The 11,765-nt window shown below is 38.0% G+C and overlaps 2 protein-coding genes across 3 annotated transcripts in view; one reads left to right on the top strand and one right to left on the bottom strand.

Moving 5' to 3' along the window:
• The first annotated feature begins 1,321 nt into the window (after window positions 1-1,321).
• On the top strand, window positions 1,322-6,234 carry zgc:86764 (uncharacterized protein LOC797431 homolog). The gene is made up of 14 exons (XM_066646345.1): window positions 1,322-1,502; window positions 1,989-2,121; window positions 2,213-2,335; window positions 2,465-2,698; window positions 2,881-3,051; window positions 3,490-3,639; window positions 3,758-3,908; window positions 4,038-4,174; window positions 4,292-4,387; window positions 4,537-4,683; window positions 5,003-5,098; window positions 5,189-5,290; window positions 5,610-5,711; window positions 5,893-6,234. Exons 1-14 carry the CDS (start codon window positions 1,486-1,488, stop codon window positions 5,956-5,958), a joined length of 1,725 nt encoding a protein of 574 aa, XP_066502442.1. The 5' UTR covers window positions 1,322-1,485; the 3' UTR covers window positions 5,959-6,234.
• Window positions 6,235-7,833: 1,599 nt separating this feature from the next.
• si:dkey-247m21.3 (5-hydroxytryptamine receptor 4) overlaps window positions 7,834-11,765 on the bottom strand; it is a 28,883-nt gene continuing 24,951 nt past the window's right edge. Inside the window, exons 6-7 of one of the 2 annotated variants that reach the window (XM_066646160.1) lie at window positions 9,591-9,671; window positions 7,834-8,712 (exon numbers count right to left, since the gene is read on the bottom strand). In XM_066646160.1, coding sequence (XP_066502257.1) covers window positions 8,619-8,712; window positions 9,591-9,671 — 175 coding nt within the window. In that variant the 3' untranslated portion in view covers window positions 7,834-8,618. The remainder of the gene's footprint in view (window positions 8,713-9,590; window positions 9,672-11,765) is intronic. The other variant, XM_066646161.1, reaches the window with a different exon arrangement.

The following is an 11,765-nucleotide window of genomic DNA, read 5'->3' as shown; positions in this document are numbered from 1 at the left end:
AAAAAACACTTCAAAAAAACAGCTTAAAACAAAAACAATAACATCATGCTTCCCCGCTCGGCCACCAGCTATTTGGCTTGCAGGTACCTGTTGTTGTGGTGGACGTCATATTACTTACAGCAGTAAAGCCACAGGTGAAATAAAGCTGAGGTCAGTGCGGATTACTGATCATCATCTTCAGGCTGCATTGGATTCCTCTCTTCTTATACAATCCTGTGAAAAAATAGACAGTAATGCTTTGTAGTGTTCAGTGGTTTGTATATTTCAACAACTGAAGTAATGTTATAGGCAACAGGTAATAAGGAGTCTACACAATAACAGTTATCTGCCCCGACTGAACCACAAAAACTTGTGAAAGATCTTCAGACGGTGTGTAACCTATTCATAATCTTTTGCTTATGAAAATGTTTCATGCATCCTTTCTGTTTACGTGTGTGCATCATGTATTAAATCTCACAAGACAGGATTAGGTTCACTGGTCATTATGGATAGAAAATAAATGGCTGTATTTGTGATGCAGACATTGCAACTCCTGGTGCCAATCACCTTCACCATCACAAACAAAATACAGAAAATACAGTCAAGCTAAATCCATGACAGTTGTGTAAAGACTGGAGGGCATATATATACATATACAGACATTTTTTTAAGTCTAAAAAAGAGGACATGTCCTGGTAAAGGAGGACGTCTCGTCACCCTATCTAAGTTGCCCGATTTAGCTCTAAAACACTTAAATGTGAGCTTAAGTTATCAATAAAAGTCATTAATACATGCGGAAAAGTGTAAAAAATAAGTATCTAATAAAAACAAAGGATTCATGCAATATAAAAAACAGCATTGCATTTTACAAGTATATGAATTATACTAATAACGTATTTAAAATATATTTAAATTATTAGTAGTTGAAGTGTGGTGAAGAAAGCACAAGTGCACTCAGTATATATTGTGTGTAAATTAACAGAATTTAAATGACATATTAGTAGTGATACATAGTGGTTCCACAACGATGGCGTTTATTCAGAACGCATTTATGAGATAATCCTCAATATCCTTTTACCACTCCGCTCCTCGCCTGCACCTCCAAAGCCCTTAGGTTCCTTAGGTTCATAACATCACAAATCCTCAAGTACTCCTCGCTGTCTGGATTTTATTATTGAGTTAAATAATATCTTTGGAAAAATCCAGTTTCAACGTGAAAATGCTCAGCCATTTTTCTGGCCGCTTATTTCGCGTCTTAGCGTACAAACCTTCGTATAGCCCCTCAGTAACAGAAGGTACTGTCTGTGCTTTTTTTGACTGGCGCTCTCCAGCAGGCGGCAGTAAAATGGCCGCCGTGTCTTTGAAGAAGCCCTAAAGAAGAGACGCGATTCAAATTTTAGCGCCGTGTTGGCGGAACGTCTCTGGCTCGGGGAAGAAGAAGAGGGGTTTGTTCAGTTGGCTTTTAAAACGTTTAAACCTAGCTGGTGTCTGCATCTCACATAAAAAATGGGGAGCCGGAGAAGGTAAGATTTTGGTTCGAAATAAATATTAGAAATAAGCTCAACTGTAACGCAGCAGCAGGAATAGTGCAGCAAAAGCTACCAACTTGTTTATCGAGCCGACGGACATTATGTATTGTTGTGTGCCACTTTCCCCAGACTGTTGTTCCTATTACAACACTGAGTTAAAGCGAACCGTAACTTGCTATTAAATGTAGGAACCATAAAACAGTCATATTCTTGAAAAGCTTTATCGTGTCGTGTTTTCTTGAAGCTCCGCTGACCGTTAAGTTTTGAATTTCTAGTATTTCCTGTTTGTTTGTTTTATAAATATTTTCTTTTTTGTGTAAAATGTATCAATTATTTTAGTATTTTTCAGTATGTTCAAAGACCATGGAAATGTAAGTTTGGACATTTGATCCAAGTGAAGTAGGAAAAAAGCATTAATCATTTAGGCTTATATGAACGTAAGACGTCAATATTAAAACTTTGTATTGTTCCAATGTGCAGTGAAACTCTGGCCTCTTCTCTTGTGACTGGGATAAACCATGCCATGGCGAGGCTGGTGGACATATGGGACAGTATCGGCATCATGGAGGAACAGAGGATTGAAAGAATGCAGACTGTGAAGAAATATATTGAGGTGAGCTCTAGAATGTTTGTATCTTTTTCTTTTCATTCATGTTTCCTTTCCTTGTTTATGTAACTGCACTTTATGGATATTTTCCACACAGGACCTTTTGACGGATATGATCAGTGAAGAGGAATCTCTAAGACATCGTATTAAAGCCAGTATCATTACAACACAAAAGCAGCTGGATACACTATGTCTTGAACTGTCTGTAGAACCATACAAAGTAAGTTTTGTGAATTGGAGCCTTAGTTACTGTCTTAGACTCAGTATCAGTGTATCATTACGAGACTGTATTAACAAGTAAATTTATAGATTTCTTTTTAGTTTACAGCTTTGTATTCTCTCTCTGCAGTTAGAGGAAAACCTAACAGTTTTGCAGATGGAAAAGGACCTTCGCTGCCGTTTGGAGACTCTCCAGAAAGAAAAGGTTGAACGTCTGAGGGAGCTGAATGATCTGAGGCAGCAGGATGAAGAGCTGTGTGTGACACTATGTGCAACCCCATACTACATTCCCAGTGGCAGCATGCCTTCCCACACACAACTCCAGGAGCTACGAGAGCATATAAAAAAACTGAGCGAGGAGAAGGTATGGGGCAGTTATGAGGGCACACTGCTATACGATTTGTAGCACTATTTGTGCTTTCCTTTGCCTCTCCTTCGATTGCTCCTGTAGAGTTTTGAAAACTTTTTAAGTTTGAGTAATCATCACTCACCACAGGATCTTGATTATTAACCTCTGCTGTCACCTGGTTCCATCTGTTGGCGCAGGAGAACCGGGTGAAGGTGTTCTCAGGGCTCAGGGAAGACATCAGGAGCCTGATGGATGAGTTGGGCCACGAGCCTGAGACCAGCCTGGAGAGGGAGTCTGTGTGTTCTGACACGGATATCTTCCTGCTTACGCATGAAAACATCACAGCTCTGAAGCTGCTGCTCAGTCAGGTGTTAAGAGTGTACAATTTTAGTGTTTCCACACTCTACTGTAAGTTTAGGACTTTAGATTTATATTGTGATTCAGGATTTCACAGTAAGCGTTTCTGAGGATGTTTTGGCATGTGCATTTGAAAAGCACTTAAACACTGAGCAAATCTGTTTTATTACAATTAGACCATAATTAGTTTTCCTTGGTTGCAGTTCTGTGTGAACAAATAAATAAAACTTTTAATTGCATTTTTACATGTCAAGTATTTTGTTCTGGTTTTTTTTGTTCCATCTCATCAAACCTGAGAAACTAATTGTAGTGATGAGTTTAGTGAAGATGCCTTGAAGTTATTAGATGTTATGTTTTCTTTATCACCCTTTCAAATTTATACTTTAAGTCTTGTTTTACCAAACTTTGCACTGTGTAATGTCATTGACTTCATAACTTTCCATGTACAGTTAGAAATGAGGAAGGTAACCCTTATTTCAACGCGGGACAAACTCAAGGATCGAGCTACGAGCCTGTGGAATCGCCTGTGTTGTCCAGAACAGGAAGCTTCGGAATTCAAACAGGAAGCACTGAAAACTCTTTCTGATGACATTCGAAGGGTAGGGACTTTATAGTAACCTTTGTCTGCTATCTGAGATCAGGGTACCAAATATACTCTTTTTAAACAGGATGCTGTCTCAGAGTTTCTCTTGCACTAAGTAGAGTGTGTCTTTGCAGTGGCAGAATTCAGTGGATCGTCTGGAGGTGCTGCAGAAGGCCAAGCTGGAAGAAGTGACAGAGAAAGTACGGCAGGAGCTATTAGTTCTCTGGGATAAATGTATGTTTGGACCAGAGCGAAGAGAAGCGTTCAGTGCACACTTTTGTGACAGTAAGCTTAATTAATCATGTAATTTAGATTTTTTTTCCCTAAGAATTAACATACCATAACGTCAGAGTGTAGAATCAAAGAATAGGTTCTGATTGTTACTACTGTCCTTATCTCACCCTGATTGTACAGATCATTACACAGAGGAGCTGCTTGCTCTACATGACCATGAGCTACAGAAGGTGAAGGAGTTTTATGACACAGCACGCCCCTTAGTGGAGAGCATTGAGAAGTGGGAAAGACACTGGGCTCTGTTCCAGGACTTTGAGGTGCCGGAAACATTCCACAGAATGCCTATTCACAATGTTATAGTTAAAGCATTCAATCAGCCTTTGCCATCTGCAGATAAGAGGATAATTGTTGAATTATGTTGCTGTTTCATGCAGAGAAAGGCTGCAGATCCAAGCCGCTTTTCTAACAGAGGAGGCTCTTTGCTGAAGGAGAGCAAGGACAGGGCTAAAGTGCAGAAGTTGCTTCCTAAGGTACAAAGCGCACACAATTGCTAGGTCAAAGAGGATTTATAATACTCACAGCTTTGTTTTTACTTTCTTATCACATAACATCCCAATGTTTGTAACTGAGTTTTATTTGGAAGAGTGCAGATTACTGTAACGCATGTGTGCACATACAGCTTGAAGAAGACCTGAAAGCACGTGTAGAAGCTTGGGAAATGAATCAGGGCACTGCCTTTCTGATGAGAGGACAAAGGGTCATGGAGTACATTGCCAAGCAGTGGGAGGAACATCGCATCCTTAAAGACAAGGAGAAAAATGAACGCGTAATGCTTTAATATTAACATTTTTTAATGTAATTGTATTTAGATTTATTTATGTGAGAATGTTTACTGAACACTATTATATGCACAGTGGCTCTGTTCTACACAGCTTTCACCAAGAAATGTAAATGAGAGCCTGAAAAATGTCATCTAAAGCAAATATTTATGTATTTATTTTCCAGCCAATTGGTTTGAAATAAAATAGACATTAGTACGTAGAAGATTTGAGTTTTTGTATAGATTTTTATTTTTGGCTTATGTCTTATGTATATTGGATGGTGTGTGAAGTAAGACATGATAAGATTCAACTTTGATTTTACAGATTTCCAAGAAGGCAGAAAACTCTCAGTTTAAAACACCTACTAAGAGGGCCCATGGACAAGCTAATAGTGGAGTAACCCCAAGCAAGATAAGGAAGGTACTGCAAATAAACATAAATATAGTTGTGATAAGAGCTTGTGAACTTCAATCTCTTCCCTCATCCATTTCCATGTTCATTTCCTGTTAGACGCCTAGTCAGTCAGCTCTTCGCACCATGACCATGAGCGGCAGCAGCACTGTGTCCAGTACATTTCTGTGTGTGCCTGGCAAACCTCCAATTTCAGCCAAGGTAAAAACAGCTGTTCACTTTTAGATTGGTTCTAAGCTCGGTGGAGCTGTAGTTCATAATATTAAGCACTTCTTTTGACTAACACTAGAGGACACTGTTGCTGAAGAATAAGAATCCATGAATGTGACTAGACCATGATTGTCCATATACCAGTCAGCTTCTTCATTTATGGCTGCTGGCTATCTTTAGATACTTATGATGAATAAATGTTCAGAAGAGTTTTTTTTGTGTGTGTGTGTGTGTGTGTGTGGCTAATATTTTCAAAGATAGAGATTTATTGATTTCAGAACATGTCTGTTTTTCTTATTTTTCAATCCAGCAAAAGGTTAAGACATCTGAGGCTGGTTCTGGATCCAGAATGCCACTGCAGGACTTCAACAGTGATAAGAAAGTAAATTCCATCAGCTATTCGGACTTTACAGTAAGTAACATCTATAATGTATTTTTTAGGATTGCAGCAGATTTAGAAAGCTCGTTCATCAAGTTCATTTTCAGTAATCTTCATTAGGAAGAACATCATTATGCACTTTTCTGTAGTTATTATCATAGCCCAGGCATTTAAATGTTCTAATGTGTGCCATTTATATGATTTCCTCCCACAGAATGAGCTCTCCAGAAAGGCAGATCACGATGCTGTTCTGAACTCCACTGTTAAAGACATGCTGTGATTTTTATCTTTAAAATGGATCATTTTACTTAATTTCCTTTTATAATAGGTCATTATAATATGTACTTATAGATGAGTGGCATTGAAATATAACAAAGCATTTGTTCTTATGTACATTTTGTGTAATGTCATTTTAAAACACTTTGGCGGGCATCTTTTTTTTATCTTGTTTGTACAGTACTGTTTTTTGTAGGGGCATGCAAATATGATGCATTTTAAATATTTTGTGCTGAGCCTTTATGCTGATAAAGTCAAATAAATATCCAAGTTTACAACGTGTGAATTGCCTCATTTAATCCAGGTTAGCCCATTTTGTCTTTAAATTATATCAACTGTAGAGGGCTCATGGGTCTAATTAGTTTTATCATTTTGCTTTATACAGTACTGTGGCTCATATGTAAATATATTCAATAGAAAATGACAAAAGTCCTCCAACATTAAATATGCTGTCAGAGCTGTCTGTGTTTAATTGTTCCAGTCTAAATTTTGTGCACTTTGTTGAATTCTTCCTGTGAGATGCATCTTTGTGCGTTCAATAGAAACTATTCTCAATCGAGTCAGTGAAACTCCGTTACCATTCAAAGTCAAACAAACTTATATAATGTGCAATTATTTGTCATTGTACAACATACAATGAAATGCATCTTCCACATTTAAACATTCTGTGGCAGTGAACACACAAACACTAGTGCACTAGGGGCTCTGAGCACACCCAGAGAGGTGGACAGCCAACCTCAGTGCCCAGGCAGCAATTGTGGTTTTGAGGGAGGAGGACAGTGCTGTTACTTCACTCCCACCGTGCCCACTTTTCCTGCCTCTCGTGTGAATCAAACCAACAACCTTTCAGTCCTATGCCCTCTTCTCAAACCATTAGGTCATGGCTGCCCGTAACTACCTAAACACATTTAAAATAACTAAAGATTCTACAAAATAGTCGAAAAAGCATCAAAGGGAAAAGCTATTTGAAGAATTGAACTGAAAATGGAATTCCTAACAATCATGACCTGGTAGAAAACCAATTCTGGCCCCACCAGATAAGCAGTACTTAAAACTTTCATCCTTGAGTTGAAGAGCTTCACTTTAGCTTTGTACTAGAAAACACCTTTCCAAATAAATAAAATACTATAACAGAAAAAATAATTTAATTTTTAAATAATTTTATAAATAATAAAATATTTTTTCTTGGTAAATAGTATCAGTTTACTCTGCTTCACACCAATTTATAAGACTGAATTTTGAGACTTGAGGAGAAAAAAAAAGAATTCATCAGGCTCCTGTATAAATCTTGAAAAGTATTGATGCATGGAACAATTCAGAATTTAATGTTATATTTAGCTGTTGAGGGCTTTGGGTGCATTTCTGTGTAATGTATGTTTTCTGCATTTTCCTGATTAAAAACATGTCACTGGAACTTAATCGCCATTTGGACTGGAATTAAAAGAAAAGATGGTCTGTGTGGTATGTAAAGGTTGCTGGAATAGAAGCCAATGTTCTGAGGTATTTAGAGTGGGAATGGATACATAATTTTACTTGTAGCTTGGCTTAGACTACATTTGTATAGTTTTCATTTTCATTATGATTTGGATCTTTGATAACTATAAGCCATTTTGTCAATGGTGTAAAATCTGTAATTGGCTCAGTTTCATGGCAATATGGAGCATTATGTAATTAAGAGTCCATCACTCGCCTGTCTCCTCTAAACTCCCTCTAGCTGTCTGGGGAACATAATGAGGTGAAGAATAGTATATTAATCAAAAAATGGGTTTTGGGTAATGAATGTCAGTCCAATTTCATCAGAGCAGTGAATAGACACAATGGTAAGCACATGTCAATTTTTAATAAAACTTGGCCACAGCTCCCAAATCTGTCCCACAGATGACATTAAACAATATTTCCACACATATAGATTAAAGAATACAAGAAGGTACAATAAGAAAGGTCACACAGTGACAGGCATCGTTTCTCCTGGTTTCAGAAGCAAAATTACACACTGTAAAATAAATAAAGCACTGTATATTAGTAATATCTTGAGCAAAGTGCATCCACCCCAGACTGATGTTGAACTGGAGGTTAATGTTTTAATTAAACCATTTTAAGCAGCCTCAAATAGTGTATTTAGTACTCGCAGATACTTTCAGCCGGGCAAGCTCCATGACTTGCCTATGTAACATTGCAGTAGGTAGTAGGAAATGGGTGAGAAATGCACTTCATTTATCAGAGTCTACAGTCTTGGGCAGATGCACTCTGCAGAACTGGAGCGAAATGTCAGTTACATAAATGAAGAACAAGGGTGAGAGCACCTTATGGCCCCTTGAAAATATGTTTGGCCATGGAGGTCAAGAAAAGTCTTTTCTTTGAAGCATCCACTCCTTTGTCCTCTGACACCGTTTTGTTCCTCTGTGTACTGAACTTCACTCTCATTCCTGGAGGCTAATTATTATCCATGTTCCATTGTGCCTGTCTCACCCTTTTTGCATCTCTGCGTGATCTGTAGCTGGCCTGTAAAATGCTTCTTCACAAGGTTGGTGTTAGCGACAGGTATAATCCATGATGCTTTAGAGCATTCGTTTGTGTCTCATTTGAAGACGTGTCTTCCACCCACCAGTTGATGCTTGTTCATTGTAACAGCTTGTTGCCATCTGTAAGACTGTCTTCTCTTTGCTATAAAACACCAGCCGACTCCTGTGATTCCTGTTCACTCGGCAGGATTCGTATGCCATTGTCACTGTAGCTTCGGTTTGGTAGAAATGTCAATCTGTGGAGAAACAATTGTTATATTAGTACAGCAGTGTGCACACAGCAGTATTTAAAATAAACCGCATGGTCACAGCTGAATGAGATACAGAGGAGTGGGCATACAAACAAACTCAAATGATGAACCATCTCTTCATAAGCCACAGGTTTACAAAAAAACACCAACAGAAAACATTGGACACACTCCATTAATCATGTGATTTTAAACTCTATTTATTTATACATATACAACATTAAGTACCATATACAAACATTAAAAATATTGCCATAAAATGCATAGATGATGAGACGTATCACAGAAAAACTAATCTTAAAAATGTCCCTATTATGGAAAACTATATATTAAAATATTCTGCTATTAAACATGGTTAATATTTCAGTGTATGCCAAGTCTGCACATAGAAACTGAGCTACATCTGAATGCATGCCTTTGTGATTTCACAAAAACCAAGGCATATATGTGGCTATAATACAGGCTACACCCACTTGTAATGGAGCTGTAAGTAGTGCTTCACTCAGGTCTGCTTTTTGAATTAAGCCACATACAGGGAGAGCATTTGCATATACACAACAACAAAAGCGGTCTGTTCTTAAGGATAGAGTGAAGTTGTGTGAAAAATCTAAATAACTGACACAAATGGAACTATAAATATGATATTGGCCTTTAAATAACCAAATGTCATCTCTCCTTCTGTGGAATGTCAACACAGTCAACATGGACGACCACAGGGGGCTTTTCATGAAGCAAGATTTCTCCGATTTCAAGAACATTCCTTCTTACCATCATCACTGAGAAACTTCGCTTCAGGAAATACGTCACATCACAGACATCAAGACAATGAATTCAATCAAAACATGGACACAGTCGTGGTGTAGTACCTAGGTTGATGGGCCTGTCCATTGAATCTTTGTCTCAGGAGCTCCTGTAGAGCTGGTGAGGGAACCTCAATACAAGTGCTCCTGATCAACAACATGAAATACAACAATCTCAGGTTATATTAGCACTAGCACTTAACCCAGCCCAAGATTTTGCTTTACAAATACACTGTATGGCCTCTGTATGGTCTCTGCTCATCCAAAGTTAGTTCTCCTTTGCTGCAGTAAGATCATCCACCCTTCGGAAAATGCTTTACACTACATGCTGAAACATTGCTATATTTGTCTGCATTGTTCCATTAGCTGTACATCACGCAGATTACTCCACCTCACTTCAAAGGTATTAGATTGAGATTCATCTCTCTAGAGTACACAGTTCTTCTGCCAAAAGAGGCCTAAACCTGTGGAGATTTATAACCCTCCAGCCTACACTAGGAATTGGGCATGATGACCTTTGGCTCATGTGCAGCTGCTCCAGACCTTGGCATTACATTTTATAATTTCCATGAAGATTATACCAGCTGTGCATGTGCAACTGAACATATGTGACAAAAATGGATGTACATTATTATAGAAAGTATCTATGAAATATTCAAATTAAATGATAAAAGAGATAAAGGAGTTGATGTTAATGTGGGTGGCTGATTGGTGCATAGTATATTCCAAGCGCTCTGTTTTTATTCATCTACCTCTATTATTATGCATGAATGTATATAAATGTATATCTTTATAGCATTGGGGAGAACATTCAAACTTACAATGGACTTAATTACACATGCCAAACAGCTTGTGCATATGGCCATAAACCTCTTTGAATCCTGATATCATTTTTATAGTATATGCTTAAGGTAAACTGTACCTACAACAGACAAAAAAAAAATAGCAAAGGTGTTAATACAGTTAGAAGAAAGTATATGAAGATGAACTACAGGCAGAAGTCTAATAGATTTGGCCGTAGGGACACATACGCTGCTCCTTATCTGTTCAATCAACACATCTGCTTTTCTTTGCTCTACTCTTTTTGCCTTTTTGGCTGGAAACATTTTTTTCCGTCACTGACCCATCAGCAGCTACAAAGTGCTGCCAGATTGTGAAAATAGATCAGACCTATTAAGGGTAGTGTGGGATGGGTTCATAGATTATTATTTTATTTTCTGGAAACCAAATTAATTATAACATATTTGAACATAATAAAGGCACACAGACAGCATAACAGATCGCTCGGAGATAACATTCCAGGAAAGAGTCATCTCACCCGAAGCTCATGAACCTCATCCAAAAGCATTAAACACAGTTTATCCTTGTTCAGGAAAAACGTTATGCAAGAGTGTTCACAGACTAGCACGAGAGAAGCCATTTTCTGTCCTTTTTCCTGTCATATTCACTGGACATGCTCCACTTCCTCACTTAGTCTGTGTCTGTTTCAAAAAAATGGCCTAGTGTTACTACAGTCCTCTAAATAGTCCAGAAACTGTCAGTACAGAGGCTCGAGTCCAGTTAAAGCATCATACTAAAACAAAAAGTATCTCCAAAATGGCAGATTTACAAGAGAAGACAAAACCTTCTTCACTTCTAATGTAAGTTTACATTAAACGGCCAACTCATTTATGCCAACTCATTTCAGTCATTTCCTTACTGAATGTTGCAAACAATGCAGAGAACGTCTAAGTTCAAATGATATAAAAATCAGTCAAATGGGCATACTTAGATTTTGGACAGTGATTAAATAATTCAACAACGTTTTCAAGCAAAAGGGCTCTGTCTGTGATGAGCAACTCAAACGAAAACGTCTTAGCGCCAGTACTAAGGATTCCTCCCCTCCACCTGAAAGTAATCTTCGCTTCATTGCTTTTGATCCAATCCGGCTTTCTCTCTTCACAGGCTGGGGTTAATTCCAGGGAATTTCTTTAGAGTTATAGTATTGTAACAGCTTTATAGTGGACTTAAATTTCACACTGCAGTCTGGAAGTTAAGCCTGCTTGAATTACTGAAGGAACCTGATACTAAAACATCATCAGTCATGGAGCAGCAGAATGTGGTGCAGAAACTCTAAAAGTATCACTCTGTGTGTAATATCTCATCACTCGCTGCTGAACCTCAGCAGACCTCTTGCACTCTGCAGAGCTTCAGCTAGTCAAATCTGGAACAGTTCACTCTTAAAATATCTTTAGAAACTTA

The sequence above is a fragment of the Hoplias malabaricus genome, chromosome 15, assembly GCF_029633855.1.
Source record: "Hoplias malabaricus isolate fHopMal1 chromosome 15, fHopMal1.hap1, whole genome shotgun sequence".
Taxonomy (NCBI): domain Eukaryota; kingdom Metazoa; phylum Chordata; class Actinopteri; order Characiformes; family Erythrinidae; genus Hoplias; species Hoplias malabaricus.
Note: the sequence above shows the minus strand (reverse complement) of the source record. Positions and strands in the feature narration are given on the sequence as shown.

What these genes read in the sequence shown, in the direction of transcription:
- zgc:86764 (XM_066646345.1), top strand. An exon ending in CCCCAAGCAAGATAAGGAAG is followed by an intron (nt 5,099 to 5,188) that starts GTACTGCAAATA and finishes ATTTCCTGTTAG; the next exon opens with ACGCCTAGTCAGTCAGCTCT. An exon ending in AACCTCCAATTTCAGCCAAG is followed by an intron (nt 5,291 to 5,609) that starts GTAAAAACAGCT and finishes TTTTCAATCCAG; the next exon opens with CAAAAGGTTAAGACATCTGA.